Here is a 17,682-nt window from a genome sequence, read left to right on the forward strand (position 1 = left end):
CAATGTAGTCCAATCGTTCGATGTCAAGGGTACATTCTGTGAGAGACCCACATATAACCACTCCAATGGAGGTACGTGTCTTTACATGTAGTCGCTGTATGAAAGATAAACTTACTCTACGCGAAGGCTACGTTTCTCCGGGGCACATGAATGACGGATTGAGCCACGCTCTCGCATGTTCCCTGCCCGAGCCCTCAACCACCATATCTGCTTCGGGCAAACTCGGACGACAACGTAAACGTTCCGCAGGAAAAGGGTTTCTACCGCGCAGTCTGGCGATGCCCAGTCTCTTCGGTACGTTCCGATAGCCTGAGCTTACCTCCGGACCACTCGGATGGATAGCCCGACTAGAACATGCTAACCGGTAAGTTTAGCGTTGTTCGCGTTTCGCAAACTGAGCATAGTAGACTGATCAAAAAAGGATACATTTCATTGGCGTAGCACGCTATGCGAACAACGGTCGGGACACTTTTCTCCGGGCACGAACGAGATCGTCACCCGCTAACGTACATCCTCCAGATACAACAGGGTCATGAAGCAGTCATCAAAGAATCGTGAAAGAACGTGCTGCTCCCGACGAAATTAGCTCCGGACCGCAGGCGTAGCGACGACAGTGCGGCTCACCAGTCTGGTCAAGGCATCTCATGACTGCTCGAAGTCGCGCGCGTGACGACGCGCAGGGGCGTTGGTGACGACAGGCTTGAACTGCGTCTTCGTCTGGGTGGCCGTCCAGGTGATGGGGAACGTCGTCTCCCACTCGTAGGGCGCGACCGTCGTCCAGATCTGCTCGACGCGCGTCCCGGTGAAGGTGTTGGTCTCCACTACGGTCGCGGTGGGCACCCAGATGGTGGTGGGGTGCTATACAAGGAGCAGGTGAGTGTTGTTGCCGACAAGAGCGCCGAGGATGCTGCGGGCTACATACCGGCGTGGAGTCCCGCTTGTTCTCCTCTGCTTGCACACCGCAGACGGCGGCGAGAGCAATGCTGGCGAGGGTGAGGAAAGAGGTGAACTGCATGACGAGGATCGTTTGGAGTGCAGAGGGGCTGGAGTGCAGAGAGCTGAGCTGAGAAGGCTTGTCTGGGCTGACGCTGCTCTCTCTCTGCATTGCACCCCGCACATATATACATTTTTTCTAGCGGGCGCGAAGCGCGTCATATGGCTCCCCGCTCGAGCATCTTACCAAACGAGCGAAGCACGCCCGCTACGCGTCAGCATGTTTTGCAACAGCACTTGCATCATAGCCGCGTGGATGCCCGATTCAGGCAGAAAGCCCTCACGCCCCGCGCGAATGGTCGGAGGTTCGTCGCTGCCCGCGCCGTCGCCTGGCCTGTCCGCGCGCGCCTCCCAGCGATCGGTATGAATGCGCACACACTCGACGACCGTCCAATGTCTTTTCCCGCCCGTTTTCTGCCCTGAGCTGACATGAGCCTACCCGCTCTGGGCCCCGCGGCGGTCTAGCGCGACGCGTGAGGAGAGCGAAAAATAGCCGAGGAATGCACGCGGCTCCCGCCCGCGCTGGACGGCGCCTCGCTTTCTTCCGCTAGAAGCTGCAGTGGCTGCAGGCGCACAGCTTTGCGAGAGGTCATGCACCACAACCCGCCCTGCGTGCTTCCTTCGTGTCGTTCCGCACCTCAATAGACTGACTGACTGGTAGATCCGAGGATGAACAGCGATTCCTGCGCTCGCGTAGTGCCTTGCCGACCTGAACGCGGCGCAAACAAGTGGGCGGGCCCCGATGGTGGTGTGCGCACACCCAGGCGCGCCCTCATTCGCTCCAAAGCGGTGCGCGCTCTAGGGCTGCGCGAGCTCTATGGCGCGATCACAGGTCCCCGATAAAGCGCATGAGTAGGCTTTTTGCGCAGCGACGTCTATCAACGCGCAATCAGCTTCCCCATTAGGGTCTCAAACCTAACCTCCTTCTGTGGCCTTCTCAGAAGACACACGGATACCCCGCGGCGCCCCGCAGCGCAGGCGTTGCACACGGGTCTATTCTTCTTTCAACATGCGGCACTTCGGCGGCCAAGGCCCAGCGGACGCAATAAACCGTCGTCCGAACTCAACCGCATGCCACCCAGGGCACCGTTCGGCACATTGTGCATTGCGCAATGTGCATTCGAACCTCGCGGAACGACGTTGGAATGAAACAAGGAACAGGTGCTCTCGTTGCCCACCGCGAGGGCACCATGATGATAGGTGATGCCGCGCCCACCGTCGGGATACGCTCGCCAAGGTGCTCGAAAGAGGCAGAATGGACGGCGGGCTCCGAGGCTATGTGTTTAACGCAGGTACGCCTGTAATCTGATAAGATTGGATTGGGTCCTGCCTGCATCCCATCTCATCTTATCTCATCTCCATAGATCAGCCTGGAGGGCAACGCCCCGGGAGATCGTGCCGCAGAAATGCCTCCCGGGCTCGAACGAGCTCGAGCGAGGGGACAAGAACGATCAGCCCTCGGTGTGCGCCGGAATTCGCGCCCTCGTGATTGTGTGCACGACGCCTGCCCCGATCAAGAGGCTGTGTACGCACCGCTCGAGACAAAAACTGGCTCCGTCCTCTCACGATCGCGCTTCCACTGGAACTGAACACGATCGAAATTTTGGGATTGTGGCTTGGTGTTAGGGCGGGGGTCGCGTTGACAAACCGTTCTGCCTCGAGATTAGGTCATTCGCGACACCTTGTTCAGCAACGCACATCGGAAATCCACCGAAATGACCAGGATATTCGGTCCTTGCAGCGGTGTGGCTCACTAATGGCGTAGCGGCGGCGTCAGCCTCACTTCGTACAACACCGTCAGCTCGCAGTCTGGACATCCAAATTCGACGAGTGTCTGACAAACGGTTCGCCACCATTGCGCTTGCACAGAAGACCCCAGCCCCTGAGGCTTAAACGTGCAGGCCTTCCGTGAGCCCGAGCACATCCCTCTGCCCTACAGCGCACCCGGTCGGTCCGACGTCGCCCTTCGCATGTTTCGGCCTTCGGACTTCATTCAAAGCCTTAAACTTAGGCACACTGTTCACTACTGTTCAGGCAGCGTTGGAAGAGGTTCAAGCCTGAACGACACTGGGAAGACGCGACGGGACAATTGCCTCACCTGCGATCGTGATCACCGCATGTCTACCAGCCGCAAACGAACCTGTGATCGATCGAGCGGACACTCGGCGTCTTTGCCGGCTGCTTCTTCGCCCTTGCGTGTGTGCGGTCGGCGTCGAGCGCTCCCATGGGCCCACCTGCACATGGGACGACTTCAATTTGCACATGGACCCCCACCTGAGTGGACCATGTGTGGGCCGCCTTGATGGAGTAAGGCTCCTCGCAAGCCCCATCGCAATCGGGCTCTTTCCGACCCTCCGAGCCAGAAGTGAGAAGATGATAGAACGCCGCCCGCCTGGGGCTAGCCGCCCGAGCATCGGCGCACAGCAACGGGTCTCAAAGCATTCAGAGCGCGAGCAGAGCATGCCGAGACAGTCCGATGGACGGCGGGTTCTGGCTGGGCACATGGCGAGCTATGGCGAGCCAGCGTATCAGCTAACGTGGTTTCTGCACCTCGATATGTCTAGTGCGCTCGTCGGGAAGACAAGAAGCAGTTCAAGAACGCGAGCTGCGTGATTGGCGGGGATGCGCCACTACGCCACCATAGTGGAATGAGGCCATTTCGCTGTACCTATGACATTCGCGTATTGGTGGAATAGGGCCGCGACGAGCCCCTCTCGATACGACGGTGCGCACCTGAGATTGGAGCAGACTCCAGAGAACAGGAACCATATAGCATCGTGGTTTGCAAGGGGTCGTAAGCATGGGGTATGTGACATGAAGCATATGTGCATGAGGTATCAGGAGGTATCGAGACGGGAGGCACCAGCCCCCGACGTTCCCTGCGCACGCGATCGCACTAGTTCAGCGCCGGCAGCCGTATGAGTGACAGGTGGATACGCACAACAGTATATCATCCAATCATTCTATCCATCCGGGTAGCGCGAGGGTATCTTCCGCGCGCACATTCTAAATCTTGCCCTTGAGGAGGCTCTTCAACGTCTTGCCAAAGCTCTTCATCTTTGCCTTCATCCGCGACGCGTCCGGCTTCACCTCGCTAAACGCGAAGTCTGAGGGCACGCCCTCCATCGACCGGCTCCGCGCGAGGTCCATACGCAGCTCCGTCTCTCCGCTCACGGAAAACCCGCTCGCAGATGGCGGAAATAGCACCGGGCGCGAATACGCCGCCACGCTCAGATACGAGCGCCCAAGGGAGTTAAAACGAGGTATGTCCAGCGATCGTGTTCCGCGCTCGAGTAGAGTCGGATCGAAGGTTGCGTCCAGGCTCCCGCGGACGCTCGGTGCTGGACTTGACATGTTCTTGCGGATCGCGGTGTACAGCGGGCGCTGCGGGTGTCCGAGCGGGATCATGTCCGGGTCCGAGCCGGGCGGCGGCGAGCTGAAACGCACGGAATGGGCCTTCGGCCGTGGTGAAGTGGGGGTCGCGGGCACCGTGTCTGATCTTCTATGGCTCATTGTCGAGCCCGTGGTGGTCGCGCGCCGCCGCAGCGAGCATGACGATCGCTGGCGGAGGACAGACATGCGGCGTTTGCGACGCAGAGAGGGTGTGTGGGGTAGGGGAGAGGGAGGCCCTGAGGGCGGAGTGCGAGGCTCACTGTATTCCGTTGCGGAGACATCGCGCGTCGACATTCGTGGCGTGGTCGTACAAGGGCGTGAAGGTCGTGCAGACGGCGTCAGCGGGGGCGAAGGCTTGCGCGATACCACGGTCGTCGGCCTCTGTTCGAGTTCGAGGTTCTCCAGGTGCGTCGCAGTGATTTCGTCGAGGAAAGGCTGCAAGCTCGAGTCCTGCGCAGCACAAGCCAGTGAGCAAAAGGAGAACAACGCAGCCCGGGGGGGACATGCTTACCGCGGTCGCGGTAGCAACAACGTCTGCCGCAGAGTAGAGGACGGCGTTGCGATGTGCACGCCGGACGCGATCGACGGCGGCGGGCTCGGGCTGCCCTTCACAGCCGCCGAGCTCGCGTAGATCATCGGGAGCACTCTCGTCACTTCGGCAAGCGTGTGATGACGTTGGCTTCCGCGTTGCCGCGCGCGCGCCGTGCCTCTCGATCCGCGCGAGTTGTGCCTTCTGCGCGTCGTTGAGCAGCGTCGGCGAGCTCAGCCGCCGGCGCACTGTCACGACGACCGCGACCGGCGCGGCGGCATCGCAGCGAGCTAGGCACCACGGGCACAGCTCGCAGAGCACATTGGGGAACTGGCACGCCCCGCACACGAAATACGGCCGGTTCTCAGGCGCGAGCTGCAGGCATGGGAGCGAGTCCGACCGCCGGGGCTGTTTGCAGGACCAGCAGCACCTGTCAGCCTCTGCACATGCACGGAGCGCACAAAGGGTGGGTCTACGAACGTGTCTGCGCTTTCTCAGCTCTCTCAGCAGGATCCGCGGGCGCTGGGCGGCAACAGCGGAGTTCGGAGTGGTCTTCATGATGGCTTGAATGGGATCGTGAATGTCGTGAGTGGCACGGCGAGGTCGGTGAGGGTCGTGAAGGGTCGTAACACAACAAACACAGCGGGAGAAAGCAGCGGAACTCAGCAGGGGAATAAGGGCATAGGACAAAAGGTGGCAGCAGAGCGGACGAAAGAGGAGGAGAAAGGGCGAGCTCTCGCGGCAACGCCGTCGCTGCGCGGCGGGGGTGAAACGCGGATATCCAACGAGGCTGGCAGTCGGCTCGGACACCCGTCGCTCACGCTGCGAATCTGCCCAGGGAGAACGACCCCAAAGCCCTGCAAGGTCGACACGCGTCCGTCCATGAGCTTGCAATGCGTCTCCGGAGACGACACGAGCTCTCCACGCACAAGGCATGGCAGGTCACGCTGCTGCGTGGGGGCGTTAATGAGGATGGAGGTCAGGAAGTCGGCGCCGGACCCGAGGTCTGGACCGTCCTCTCAATGAGGCTCACGCTACGCCCAGGGGCTGTGTTCTTCAGGCACGCGCGAGGGAGGAGGCGCTGTCGGCGGCGAGCAGCGGTCAGCCGCAGCACAACCGTCAACGGACATTCCGACATATCATACCGTCCGATAGTGGTGAGGATGGGCATTCTGGTGGAACAATATGTGCCAACAACCGTTCAAAGGTGTTCACGTAATGCTGTGAAGGTTCATACTGAAATGCCTTCCGATGTTGCGGACTGCCCGTGGCGTGGCGGCCGCATATCCAGATTTGTTGCATTAGCTACGACACAACAAAGTTGAGGAATTGGCGGATATACACATACATAAGGTTTGCCACCCTAGATCATCTTCACCAGATGAAAGCAAAATCGCTATCGTAAGAAGAGCCCTGCTGTGCATCACAATATGGCAAGCAGTTCACAGAAGTTTCGACATTCGATTGAAGAGCTCACGATAGTCGCCGCCTACTAATGTCCGAGGGGCGATGGTAGCGCAGCATGTGGGGCGACGGTAGCGCAGTATGCGGGCCAAACGGCATCTGGCAGACGGAGACCGTCAGCCACACGGAAAGATAGAGAAGGGTGCTCACCAATAGCCAGGTAGCTGGAAACAACTGCGTTGGTGCACCCTCGAAAGCAAAGTCCGTCGATTGGCAGGCGGATCTCAGCTAGATGATATCCGGCCCAGGTGGCTGACAGACGGCCGTCGCACATGTTCATGAGAGGCATCTTACCGGGCGACCCCGAAGGGTGAGGAGAATGGAAACAATGCGATGATATTATGCGAGACGAGATCCCCAAGAACGAACCGATCCAGACGATGCGAGATGCGAACGACCTGATGCAAACGATGCGACGATGCCGAAGCGCCTCCAACGCTGTCCGACAGCGATCTCCAGCCGACCGAGGAGGCTCCAACCGATCGAGGAGAGTCGGACGACCACTCCATTCCTACAACTCACCATCCAGACCCGTGCTCTTCAGACGAACAGCGCTATGGGCCCGCGCCCCTCATCGTTCACCCACACACCTTCCACACGCACGCTATAATGCACGCACCCGCATCCGGCGACGGAGCACCTCCACTCATGCTCGGCTTCCACCACGCGCGCCCGCTCAACCTTCGCCGCCCGGCCCTTCCCCTTCCCTCCCATACGAGGACTCTCGTCTCCACGCTGGTGGGCCCGGCGCGAGAACACGCCAGGGCGCCGACGGCCGCGGCGGGGCGGAGTAGTAGGGAAAAGCCCGTCCGCAGGCATCACATGCGCGCCTGGGCCAGCCGCGGGCGCGGAGGAGGGAGATACGTCGGCGGCTGCGCGGGTGCGCGAGCGCAGGCGTGACCGTATGGAGTTGCTGCCCGCGTCAGCGTCAGCGGGCTCGCCGGGCGCGGCGAGCGCGGCACGTTTGGGGGACTCCGACGGCTCGAGGGGTTCGACGGCTTTGCGCTTGCCCTTCCTGTCCGCGGGGGCTGCATCTACCTCCGCCGTTGGAATGAGTTGCTCTTCAAGTGGGGCAGCGGGCGGCTCCGGGTCTGCGCGTGCCTTGCCCTTCCCTTTGCTGCGGACGCTGGCTTCGTCTTCTTGCTGTGGAGACTCCGTCGACCCTGGGTCTGCGGTTGCAGTTGGGGGAAACATGAGCGCCGCGACGCACTTCCCATCGAGCATATGCCCACAGCGGAGCGCCCACACTCGTCGCAACTTGACGTCTTCCTCGGACGAACCGTCTGCCGGTGCTAGCACCAAGGGGTCAAGACAGCGTGCGCATACAAGGGTAGTCTCGACCGCGGTGGCACTCGAAGACCCGCTCGCCGCCCCGCTGCTGGGCCCAGCCTCGTCGTCCAGCACGATCACCGTCTGTGGCGACGACGATCCCGACGTCTGCGTAGCAGGGTCGTCTGGCGCCGCGAAGTCGTGTGTGAAGCCTGGCGCTATCTTGTTAGGGTGCGTGTACTCCGGCTTCCACATCGGGACGGTTTCGGCCTTGGGGATGTACGGGTTCCGCCCGACGACAGGACGGAGCGCGTCGAGACGGTCTGGCAGGCCAAACCATGCGTCCTCATTTCCGAAGGGAGAGAAGAGCTCCCGCTCTGGGTCGGCGACGGCGTCCTCCCAGTACCAGGGCATCACACGGTTCCTCCACGACCGCGAAGGGTTCTCTGGACGTGCGGGTATGTCATCTTCCTCTCCGGCGTACCCTGTCATCCGGCGGAACATTTCTGTGAACGTTGGCAGATTGAACCCCCGAGGGGCCCGTTCCCTCGCCTGATTCGCACGACTGGCTTCCTGTAATGTGTTCTGGCGGTTCAGCGCAATCATAGCACCGCCGAAACCCATCGAAGGCTGATGATGAGATCGAGGGGCGGCATCTAGTGGTAGTGGAAAGTTTGCTGGGAACGGCGGAGGTGGGGGGATGGGGAGCAGCCCGGCTTCAAAGGCGAGTGGCTGAGAGACTGGCCGAATTGGAGGAGGAACATCGGCTGCGCGACTACGTCTGGGTAGGGAGGCTTGCGACGCAAGATGTCGGGGCAAAGGAGGCACACCAGGTGTATGCCCTCTCTGCGCCACCGGCGGGGGAGGAGACATCAGTCGCGGACGAGGTCCGACTCCTTCGCTCATCGGTTAGCCACATGCATAGTCAAGCGGCTGCTTGGACATACTGAAAGACCTCCTGCGTATCCTACTACTTGACGATGGCTCTTCTTCATCGCTGTCTACCACGATGACTTCGGAGGGTCCTGCTGCACTTGAGTTTGAGGGGCCTGCTTGGGCGCTTCTGCTCATTCGAGGCGCCCGCCTTGGCGAGCGACGTCTGAACCCTGGAAGGGTGGCTTCATCGTTTGTAGGGTGATGGGCCACAGAGCTTGGGCCTGCAGAAGGCCGAGGGGGAGGCAGTTGTCGGGGGTGCCCGTGAAATCCAGTGAAGACGACGCCCTCCTCTTCCAGCTCTTCCAGAGCGTCGACGTCGATGATTTCCGGACTTGGAACGCGTGACGGCTGCAATGCCGACACTGTTGCCATAATAGAGTTAAACTCTGAGTGCGAGGGTGTATAGGTAGGGGTATTGTCGACAGAAAAGCAGAAGAATGTCGAGAGGTGTCGAGGGGTGCGGGAGTGGGGTGGAAACTGACGGGCGCTTCGTGTCAGCGTACGCTGAACAATCACCCGTTTTGGGACAAAGGCCACGTGGGCGCTGAGGGAGTACTGGACAATATTCCGCGACATATGTTTGACATTGCCAGGACATCGAGGAAATTTACACCTCTTGCGCACTGCTGTTCGAGCCAAACACCCAGATGGTGTAAAGAGGTGGCAGCGAGACATGCTCATCCACAGCACGTTGACACGGAACTCGCGGACCCTGCGAATTTCCTCGCTGCATAACAGCTATCGCCTCCGAATACCACGTCATCCGCTGGAACACGCCTGCGTTTTGCGACCCATACGCGGAATCGCATCTTTCACACCAACCACTCATTTCAGCACCAAGAACACAATGGCGCTTACGGTCGAGTCCAAACTCAAGGTAAGTTCTGCACGGACCTGGCGGCCACCCCAAAACACAAGCGACGGACAAAACACCGACTGACTACACCCCCGCCAGCTGCGGGACGGAAATGAAATCCCACTCATGGGCTTCGGTGCGTGCCCCACAAGAGGCCGCGCACAAGACCGCACTCGTTCATTGACCGGCGATCTTCGCAGGAACTTACGAGATGGAAGGCAAAGAAGCCTACAACGCCGTCCGCTGGGCTCTCGAGGTGGGCTTCTGTATAACCCTGTTTAACCCACACAACGAGGGCACTGACGACGATCGCCCGCACCCCCGATAGGCAGGCTACCGCCACATTGTACGCACCCACCCCCTCAGCGGGCTCCGTCCGCCTTCGCGCGCGGATCCGCACCGCACGATCTCGGGCATCTGCTGACGAACGGCGGCCCCCGGGCCCGTGCGCGCACAGGACTCCGCGGAGTGGTACTACAACGAAGCAGAGTGCGGGCGCGCGATCCGCGACTTCTGCGCCGCCACGGGCACGCCCCGCGCGGCCGTCTTCTTCACCACGAAGCTGATGAGCAACAGCGGGTACAGCGCGGCGAAGGCCGCGCTCCGTACGTCGCTCAAGAAGTGCGGCCTCGACTACATCGACCTCTACCTCATCCATGGCCCGATTGGCGGCCCGCAGAAACGTGCGGACAGCTGGAAGGCGGCTGTGGAGGGCAAGGCTGAGGGCCTGGTGCGCAGCATCGGCGTGAGCAATTACGGCGTGCGGCACCTTCAGGAGATGGTCGATGCAGGCGTCGAGTTGCCTGCACTCAACCAGGTCCGGCGTTCTTGGCGAAATGCAGGATGGCGCGTGAATCACTCATTTGACTGCAGATCGACCTCCACCCCTTTATGACGCGCACAGATATCGTCGATTTCTGCAAGAAGCACGAGATCGCACTGGAGGTGAGGCACCTTCTCTGCCTATACGGGCGGGCTCCAACTGAACCAATGCCTATTCTAGGCATGGGCCCCTCTTGTGCGCAGCCTTCGCTTCCGGCACCCGAAGATCGTCGGGCTGGCCAAGAAGTATAGCAAAGATCCCGCTCATATCCTCCTCCGCTACTCCTTGCAGAAGGTAAGTCCCACGTACCCCTATCTAGCAGACTCACTCAATCTCGCGACGGTGCAGGGGTTCATCCCACTCCCGAAGTCCTCATCCAAGGCTCGGATCGAGTCAAACCTACAAGTCTTCGACTTCGAGCTGAACGACCAAGAGATTGCGGAGTTGGACGCCTTGGACGAATGTAAGCATTTTCGCGCACATCAAGGTTATGCAAGGGTGTTGACAGCCTCCCAGATCTGGTGACCGACTGGGACCCTACAAACACCCCGTGAATAGGCGAAAACAGCTAGTATTATACATCATATTTGTACAACAACATTACAATGCACACGAACCGGTCCAGAAAGACTGCGATATGTTACATGAGGCCCGGCTGCGAGAATCAATGCCCTTCTGCTTTCGTCGCGTACTCAGGCGGGACATAGGACCGAGCGCGAGGCGCCTGGGCGAACGCAGTGACGATAGTGATAGGCTCCACCAACAGCGGCTTCTTCGACTCTGTGACCAGGGTAAAGCCTACTGCGCCAAGGCCCCGGAAGATCAGCTCGTACTATGATGGTCAGCGTCAGACATGCACGGCTTAGGAGAGCGTCAGGGACTCACCTCGTGGCCATAGTGTAAGATTTGACAAGCAGGAGCAAGTTCTGCGGGAACCCGTAGTTCACCAGCAAACGCTTTCACCCCCGGTTCGTCCACCGCGGGCACTCGCCACCACGACGCGGAGGCACGCTCGATTGTTTTGATAGTCGCTTGCGCCTCGAGCCGTTCGGAGAAGCGTGTCTTCTGTGCGGCTTCGCCAAAGGTGATGCGCTGGACAAGGGCCAGGTTTATGCACTGAGGTGTGACGAGGTCGAGAAACTGCTGGTTATCGCTGCGTATGGAGCAGAGCAAGTGAACAAGCCCGCCGCGGGTATATGAGAGCTACAAGGAATAATCAGGTGAGTCGTGCTAATGACACGTAGTGAGCACTAACAGGCTTCGAGATGCGTAGCTAATATTGTAGCTTATATGAGTATATTCCACGACCAAAGCCAGAGATTGAGAACGTACGTCACATGTTGCTCGAACGCGGACGGTCTTGAATAAGAAACCCTCAATCTTAACAGGCTCGGGAGCCTTCCAGCCATCCGGATCGCCGTCGGGCCCTACAAGCGGATGGTCCTCCTGGTATGCAAGCTGTCTGAGGATGCTAGGCGGGCTAGGCCGCGCAAGCGGTATGTAATTGAGCGGAACGGTGAGCCTATATGCCAGTCAGCAAGCCAGCCACCAAGACTAGACGGCCAGTGCGCACTTGCTGCCCCCCTTGAACCCGCCGCGAGTGACGCGGACAACGAGCGTGTACTGCACATGGGCATTCAATCGCTTGTCCGAGAAGCTGGGCGGTAGGCGATAATTTGTGCGCTCTGCCCGGCCGTCGTTGATCGCAGAGAGGATGCTGACGCCCTTTGGGAGTCGCACGGAGTATGGCCAGTCGTAGTGCCCTTGGAGCCTGCCGCGTTTCAAGAGAGAGGTCACGGGGGAGCCGCTGGGGCTTTGCTCGGCTGCGGAATAGAGCGTCTTCGAGGTGTAGAAGAAGTTGGAGGTGGAGTGCGAGAAGATGCTGAGACGTCCGTATAGCTGCAATTTGAATGCATTAGATAGGTGCAGGGAAGATGTACGAGATGCAATAACATTATGCTCGAGTCACGGCGTGGACTATGAAGGATGCGCTCTTTGGCGGACGCACTCACAGCAAGGGTGACCTCATCCACGAGAACCTCTTTCTCCAAATCAAGCTTCAAAGACCCCGCAATATTGGCGCCTTGATAGAAGGTGGGCTGTTCACTGGCGGAACTTGCTCGGCTCATGACTGTCATTGTGAGCCATTGCGCTCCGGTCTTCTTGTCCGTCAAGTGATACTGATGTTCTTGTTCCGCCGGAGGGACGTCCCAAACGGTCATAGTCGTGCGGCTGTATCCCGGAAGCGCGGACTGGTCTATGTCCAGCTGAGAGGCGGCTGCGGAACTGGACCGATACTCAGGTAGCGACATTTCCGGGGACTTCTTGAGGATGTGTAGGGAGCAGGCAAGACGATGAAGAGGGTACGGAGCGAATGTCGCAAATAACAGCTGATATCAGGCGACTGACTTTCCCATGCATTGCTCTGTCCAGTAGCGATAGTGTCTAATTCTGCCAAGCGTGTAAGTGGCGGCCACTAGCTGGACAGCCGGGCGCGATTCTACTCACCGTTGGAAATATGCTCGCTTGGCTCCCTCTATCCGCCCCTGCGAGGGGTGAGATACTTATCTTTAACTCAAGTTTGCGAGGCTAGCATAGATCTAGCGGCGTGGGTTTGTCTATCGTTGGTGCTGGGCTGTCGACATGAAGGTTTGTGTCTAAGGAGGGATGTAGCGCCCATGCACCGACTTGTCTGCCAACTACGATCATCTACGCATCGCTCTACGTACTCCCCTCTATGACTGGCATGCGCAAGAAAGGGATGCCGCTCTCTGTATGCGCTTAATATCTCTTCATCGCCGCTACTGCAGGATGTGCACGCTTGAGCTAAAATACTGGATGCATGTGAAATCCATACCTTGATGAACCTCTCCATGCGCGCCGAGCTTGCCTTCTCCGAAACTCTATGTGCGTATATGTGCCTTTACTCAACTGGATCCAGACGTCATCATCGGGGAGTTACATACGGCTCAAGAAAGTACGCCGCTCGCACCCTCCAGGGACGCATGGGGAGCTGCGATCTCTTGTTCATTCAAACCACCCGTCCCTGGCACCTTGGCATGTCTTGGAACGCTAGACCCCGTCCCCCCTTGAACGTTTCAACAGTCACCAGACATCGCACAAATCTTCTCTATGCCCCTTTGGAAGGTCGCTCTGGTCCCGACGGGCCGTTGACATGGCTCCTTGATGAAGATGCAGCTCACGCGCTGGTCCTCGAAGCCGCCGTACACGCGCTACAATGCACTTCGGATGCTCTGGAACCGGTGCATACACGATAGCGGCTAGCCGCAGTGTATGTCCGATGCACGGCGCGGGACCCTGGGGGCTCACTGTTCGGTTCGGCGCGGTACACGAAACCTCGTGCTCACAGCTTTTCTTATCCGTGTCGCGCCTAGGGCGTATGTTCGGCAATGCCTTGAAATGCCTGCGGGTGCGTGTAGCCCTGAGTATTGTTTAATCACAACTGATTGTTAGGAGTTTGTCTAGGTCGCCCTTGGCTCACGATACGAACAGCAGGCTTTTGCGAGGCATCGTTCATAGTGTCGATCTTGCAATCCTCTGGCTGTCCAAAATAGCCACTTGCACTACATGCGCTCCCTGACAGCGTTCAATACATGGCCTCAGTGCCTGGTGAATGGAAAGGTTCGCACTTCCGACCTTCAACCGGCCTCACCTGTTGTGCATGGTCTGTATAGACATCGTTGCGGCGCCCGGTCAAGCCTGGGAAAGCCGGAAAACATATCTAGTATCCGGGCTTGCGCCTGCGATGTCTTGGCCTCAACTCCGATCGGCGGCAACGCTGGTAATGGTGTGCTCTTGGAACCCCGGATTACCGCAACTCATGATGTTCACTTGGACTTACCAAAAGGGATCAAGTACCACGTCGGACCTTCACATACCTCTACCTCTCCGTCTCCCACACATCCCCGGGTATGTTTGGCCAGAATATCCCGGCTGATGCCCCGCATTTGCAGGACGCAAACCATGCGGACAAAGGGCTGAAGACAAAGGAAAACATAGTGAGTACGTTCATCACGGTAGAAATGAGATGCTGATGTACCTATCATAAGGTTCATCAAAGCAGACCGGCGCTCAGATACGAGGCAAACGCGTTCCAATGCTTCTCATTACGGAGTCTCTCAATGCTGCGGCTGCAGTGGCATCTCGTCCACCGCGCTCTCCATCCTGGCGCGCTCTACAGCCACAACGCTGCGTGCACACCACGAGTTTTGCGAGAAGACAAAAGGCTATGATTCCCCTGAAGAGCGTGCCCCCGTCGGCACCGGTGGCGGCAGGCCGTCGCGCTGAAGGTATATAAGTGCTCTCTATGCTACCAGCTTGCTCGCACCAGGACGATCGCTCTCGATATGCCGCGGGCTCCTCGCAAGTTCATCCTTCCCGATCTCGTCTCCCACTGCCCATATCCGCAACGGCTCAATCAACATGCGGCGACGGTCTCTCGAACATCAGAGTCCTGGTTGCTCGCGGAAGCTGACTTCTCCACGACCCGCAAGGAAGCATTCCTAGGCCTGCGCGCAGGCTTACTCACTGCCGTATGCTACCCAGATGCCGAGGCAGATCAGCTTCAGGTCGTGTCGGACTTCATGAGCTTCCTGTTCACCCTGGACGACTGGTCAGACGCGTTTGACGCGGACGACAACTATGGACTCGCGCAGTGCGTGATGTGTGCGCTCGATGACCCCGTGGGGTTCCAGACCTCCAAGGCTGCAGGGAAGCTGGCAAAAAGGTGCGTCAGGATCTGCATGTTCAAATTGGGCAGGCAAAGCAGGCGCTCACCGGCAGGCTGAACTTTGGACCACTCAGCTTCTTTAGCCGGTGTCGCCGGACCGCCGGCCCTGGGTGCACGCAGCGGTTCATACACACGATGGACCTTTTCTTCCAGGCGATTGCCCAACAGGCCCGGGACCGGGCGCGTGAAGACGTGCCTACCCTCGAGGAGTACATTGCGCTGCGGTGGGAAACGGGTGGTTGCAAGCCGTGCTTCGCGCTCATCGAGTATGCCGCGGGCATCGACCTTCCGGAGGAAGTCATATCGCATCCCACGATCCGTGCTCTGGAAGAAGCGACGAACTCCTTCGTAACGTGGTCCAACGTCTGTCACCGGCTGTCCGCGGTTGTTGCAATCCTATACACAGCTAATGCGTGATTGATTGCCAGGACCTCTTCTCGTATAACGTCGAGCAGGCTCGGCGGGACTCCCACAACATGATCGCCGTGATCATGCACCGGCAGGACCTGGGCCTGCAAGAAGCGGCGGACGCCGTCGGAGTCCTGTGCAAAGCGTCCATCGATCGCTTTGAGCAAGATCGAAGGCTGCTCCCGTCCTGGGGCCCCGAGATCGACAGGGACGTTGCGACATACGTCCAGGGCCTGCAGAACTGGATCGTAGGTTCCCTCCACTGGAGCTTCGAGTCTACGCGGTACTTTGGCAAGGACGGCTTGTCAGTCAAGAAACACCGCCTCGTTAAACTCCTCCCGAAGCACGACGACCGTCGTAAGTCACCTTCCGTTTGCAGCGTCGCCGCGCGGCGTCGCTGGCCCAGGACCGGTCTGTCAAGTTGACTTTCATCCAGCCAGATCCCCGCAACCTGATGGTCGAGCCGATTGCGCAAAAGGTGCTTGCCCTGGGATCTTCCGGCTGCTCTCGCGGTCGAGGCGAGCCTTCTCTTCTATGCAGTTACACTGCCGTCCCAGTAACTTGCCGTTGGTATAGATGGGCACCTTTTTCGTCTATTCGACAGAGGTCCCATGCGAAGGTGTTGGCCGAGTGGACGATAGATACCGAGATTCCGATTTGGATACAGTAGACAGTACAGGATTAGACTTACACTTCCGGTTACTTGCTGGCGACTCAGCCCGATCGAGAGAGCGGACTGCTCTTGCGAGTCGTTGAATGGCCGGTCACCGTTTGCCGCAACGCTCATTGACGTATGCCCGGGCCCGCTTCTGCTCCTGTCCGCCCACACCTTCCATGTCCTCGGGCATCTCGTCGTTGAGGTTTGTCTGACCGAGAATCGCGTCAGCAACGGCGGAGTCCGCGCGCACCACCGCATGCTTACCCGCTCACGATCTGCGCCTGCCTCGATTAGTAGGGAGGCTGCTTCTGCGTGCGCAGATTCCATCGCGAGATGCAACGGCGTATTACCTGTATGCCGGGGGCGTCAGTCTCGGTGATGATTTGCGTGTGCCAGTGGCGGCGGAGACGCACCGACACGGTCCGCGGTGTTCAGGCGCGCCTTCGGAGACCCTTCCGACGGCTTGAGAAGGAGGCTGATGAATCCAGTAGATCCAGTAGTCGCCGCCCTATGCCTGTGAGGGTACTCCGCTTTAGCTGAGCGTCATGGTTACCACCTAGGGGCTGGTCACCGACAAAGGCAGTTGATTGGCTTTATCTCTGGCGTTGATCTGGGAGGGCGTGAGTAACCGCAGCACAGACCCACGTAAAGAACACGAACATCCGCACCCCGTGCGATCAGGACTTTTCCAATCTGCGGAAATGTGAGCGTGGGTTCAGCTTGATGCCAAGATAGAAAATGGAATACCTCGACACGGGACTTTGAAGCAGCGTAGTGCCTGTGTCAGGGCGTTAGCACCGGCCACGTCGCACGGGGAACTGAAGCTGACAGAGCAGTGAGGCCCTTCGCGTTTGCTTGATTCACATCTGCTCCAGAACCCAGTAGTTCCGTGACCACGTCCTCGAAACCACCAGACGCTAGCCAAGAAACGGAGGTTAGCGCAAAGGCACACGAGTCTATGACCGGTACGAAAATCAGATGTAGCGGGCATACCAGCAATGTGGAGAGGCGTCCAGCCGCCACTATCACCACGGTTGACGTCGGCTCCCTGATCTATGAGATAGCGGGCTATATCCACGGAGTTCGAGGTCGCTGCCCAATGGAGAGGCGTGCGTCCATCCTGCGGAGCATTTAGAAGTTCGCACAGTATAGATCGCGAGAAGATCTTCGGGCTATACCTCATCAACCGCATTCACAAGGGTTGGGTCCTGAGAAACCAACGATCGCACTAGACCGTACTGTTCTGCGAACTCGTACGTGAGCTCCTGGCTCTTCGGGTTATCGAATGTGAGTAACGTACTGTTCAGTGCCGCGGTGTGTAAAGAGTTGTTCGCCATCTTTTTTCCTCGACTCAGTGACTGTATCGCTCGTTTGCTCGGATGTGGTGGACGTGTGGAAGGAGAGAACGCGTATGGTCCTGGACGCGGCTGACGCGTCTAAACGCGTAAGCGCATGAAGCTCGCACGTGGGGGTGGCGGTGCAAAGGCAAGTGTGCCATGGGCGCCTCTGGTGTGCTTCATGGTTTGCTCTCGTCGTCATCACGGTGAGAATCTTCCCGCTCATTCGTGCTTTCCAGCTTATCAGAAACTCATTTGGACGCATT

The 17,682-nt window shown here is 58.8% G+C and overlaps 6 protein-coding genes across 6 annotated transcripts; 2 read left to right on the top strand and 4 right to left on the bottom strand.

Moving 5' to 3' along the window:
* Nucleotides 1–434: 434 nt before the first annotated feature.
* Nucleotides 435–1,066, bottom strand: TRAVEDRAFT_72570 (uncharacterized protein). The gene is made up of 3 exons (XM_008041464.1): nucleotides 923–1,066; nucleotides 625–858; nucleotides 435–567 (listed from the first exon to the last, which is right to left on the bottom strand). The coding sequence occupies exons 1-2, from the start codon at nucleotides 1,013–1,015 to the stop codon at nucleotides 643–645; spliced, it is 309 nt and encodes a 102-aa protein (XP_008039655.1). The 5' UTR covers nucleotides 1,016–1,066; the 3' UTR covers nucleotides 435–567; nucleotides 625–642.
* A 2,706-nt stretch (nucleotides 1,067–3,772) lies between these two features.
* On the bottom strand, nucleotides 3,773–5,586 carry TRAVEDRAFT_72571 (uncharacterized protein). Its single transcript, XM_008041465.1, has 4 exons — nucleotides 5,396–5,586; nucleotides 4,898–5,323; nucleotides 3,935–4,836; nucleotides 3,773–3,872 (listed from the first exon to the last, which is right to left on the bottom strand). The coding sequence occupies exons 1-3, from the start codon at nucleotides 5,471–5,473 to the stop codon at nucleotides 4,000–4,002; spliced, it is 1,341 nt and encodes a 446-aa protein (XP_008039656.1). The 5' UTR covers nucleotides 5,474–5,586; the 3' UTR covers nucleotides 3,773–3,872; nucleotides 3,935–3,999.
* Nucleotides 5,587–6,582: 996 nt separating this feature from the next.
* TRAVEDRAFT_59158 (uncharacterized protein) lies at nucleotides 6,583–9,040 on the bottom strand. Its single transcript, XM_008041466.1, has 2 exons — nucleotides 8,596–9,040; nucleotides 6,583–8,544 (listed from the first exon to the last, which is right to left on the bottom strand). Exons 1-2 carry the CDS (start codon nucleotides 8,954–8,956, stop codon nucleotides 6,920–6,922), a joined length of 1,986 nt encoding a protein of 661 aa, XP_008039657.1. The 5' UTR covers nucleotides 8,957–9,040; the 3' UTR covers nucleotides 6,583–6,919.
* Nucleotides 9,041–9,537: 497 nt separating this feature from the next.
* TRAVEDRAFT_59159 (Aldo/keto reductase) lies at nucleotides 9,538–10,879 on the top strand. The gene is made up of 8 exons (XM_008041467.1): nucleotides 9,538–9,576; nucleotides 9,641–9,696; nucleotides 9,769–9,786; nucleotides 9,898–10,257; nucleotides 10,314–10,385; nucleotides 10,444–10,557; nucleotides 10,612–10,726; nucleotides 10,780–10,879. The coding sequence occupies exons 1-8, from the start codon at nucleotides 9,567–9,569 to the stop codon at nucleotides 10,815–10,817; spliced, it is 783 nt and encodes a 260-aa protein (XP_008039658.1). The 5' UTR covers nucleotides 9,538–9,566; the 3' UTR covers nucleotides 10,818–10,879.
* A 16-nt stretch (nucleotides 10,880–10,895) lies between these two features.
* On the bottom strand, nucleotides 10,896–12,916 carry TRAVEDRAFT_29565 (uncharacterized protein). Its single transcript, XM_008040939.1, has 7 exons — nucleotides 12,772–12,916; nucleotides 12,276–12,714; nucleotides 11,837–12,162; nucleotides 11,596–11,785; nucleotides 11,519–11,536; nucleotides 11,149–11,466; nucleotides 10,896–11,095 (listed from the first exon to the last, which is right to left on the bottom strand). The coding sequence occupies exons 2-7, from the start codon at nucleotides 12,573–12,575 to the stop codon at nucleotides 10,928–10,930; spliced, it is 1,320 nt and encodes a 439-aa protein (XP_008039130.1). The 5' UTR covers nucleotides 12,576–12,714; nucleotides 12,772–12,916; the 3' UTR covers nucleotides 10,896–10,927.
* Nucleotides 12,917–14,630: 1,714 nt separating this feature from the next.
* TRAVEDRAFT_125681 (terpenoid synthase) lies at nucleotides 14,631–15,846 on the top strand (the record flags this gene model as incomplete). Its single annotated transcript, XM_008041468.1, has 3 exons — nucleotides 14,631–15,010; nucleotides 15,088–15,376; nucleotides 15,442–15,846. 3 exons carry the CDS (start codon nucleotides 14,631–14,633, stop codon nucleotides 15,844–15,846), a joined length of 1,074 nt encoding a protein of 357 aa, XP_008039659.1.
* Nucleotides 15,847–17,682: the final 1,836 nt, after the last annotated feature.

The sequence above is a fragment of the Trametes versicolor genome (assembly GCF_000271585.1).
Source record: "Trametes versicolor FP-101664 SS1 unplaced genomic scaffold TRAVEscaffold_7, whole genome shotgun sequence".
Classification (NCBI taxonomy): domain Eukaryota; kingdom Fungi; phylum Basidiomycota; class Agaricomycetes; order Polyporales; family Polyporaceae; genus Trametes; species Trametes versicolor.

Excerpts from the sequence above, each read along its gene's own strand:
- TRAVEDRAFT_72570 (XM_008041464.1), bottom strand. The coding sequence starts at position 1,015 with ATGCAGTTCACCTCTTTCCTCACCCTCGCCAGCATTGCTCTCGCCGCC. Across the intron at positions 859-922 it reads ACAAGCGGGACTCCACGCCG|CACCCCACCACCATCTGGGT; the intron begins GTATGTAGCCCG and ends CTCCTTGTATAG.
- TRAVEDRAFT_29565 (XM_008040939.1), bottom strand. The coding sequence starts at position 12,575 with ATGTCGCTACCTGAGTATCGGTCCAGTTCCGCAGCCGCCTCTCAGCTG. Across the intron at positions 11,786-11,836 it reads GGGTTCAAGGGGGGCAGCAA|GCTCACCGTTCCGCTCAATT; the intron begins GTGCGCACTGGC and ends ACTGGCATATAG. Across the intron at positions 11,096-11,148 it reads TCTTACACTATGGCCACGAG|TACGAGCTGATCTTCCGGGG; the intron begins GTGAGTCCCTGA and ends TGACCATCATAG.
- TRAVEDRAFT_72571 (XM_008041465.1), bottom strand. The coding sequence starts at position 5,473 with ATGAAGACCACTCCGAACTCCGCTGTTGCCGCCCAGCGCCCGCGGATC. Across the intron at positions 5,324-5,395 it reads AGCTGAGAAAGCGCAGACAC|CCCCGGCGGTCGGACTCGCT; the intron begins GTTCGTAGACCC and ends TCCTGCAAACAG. Across the intron at positions 4,837-4,897 it reads TTGTTGCTACCGCGACCGCG|GACTCGAGCTTGCAGCCTTT; the intron begins GTAAGCATGTCC and ends TGTGCTGCGCAG.
- TRAVEDRAFT_59158 (XM_008041466.1), bottom strand. The coding sequence starts at position 8,956 with ATGGCAACAGTGTCGGCATTGCAGCCGTCACGCGTTCCAAGTCCGGAA. Across the intron at positions 8,545-8,595 it reads GATACGCAGGAGGTCTTTCA|GAGTCGGACCTCGTCCGCGA; the intron begins GTATGTCCAAGC and ends CGATGAGCGAAG.
- TRAVEDRAFT_59159 (XM_008041467.1), top strand. Across the intron at positions 10,386-10,443 it reads AGCACGAGATCGCACTGGAG|GCATGGGCCCCTCTTGTGCG; the intron begins GTGAGGCACCTT and ends TGCCTATTCTAG. Across the intron at positions 10,727-10,779 it reads GTTGGACGCCTTGGACGAAT|ATCTGGTGACCGACTGGGAC; the intron begins GTAAGCATTTTC and ends ACAGCCTCCCAG.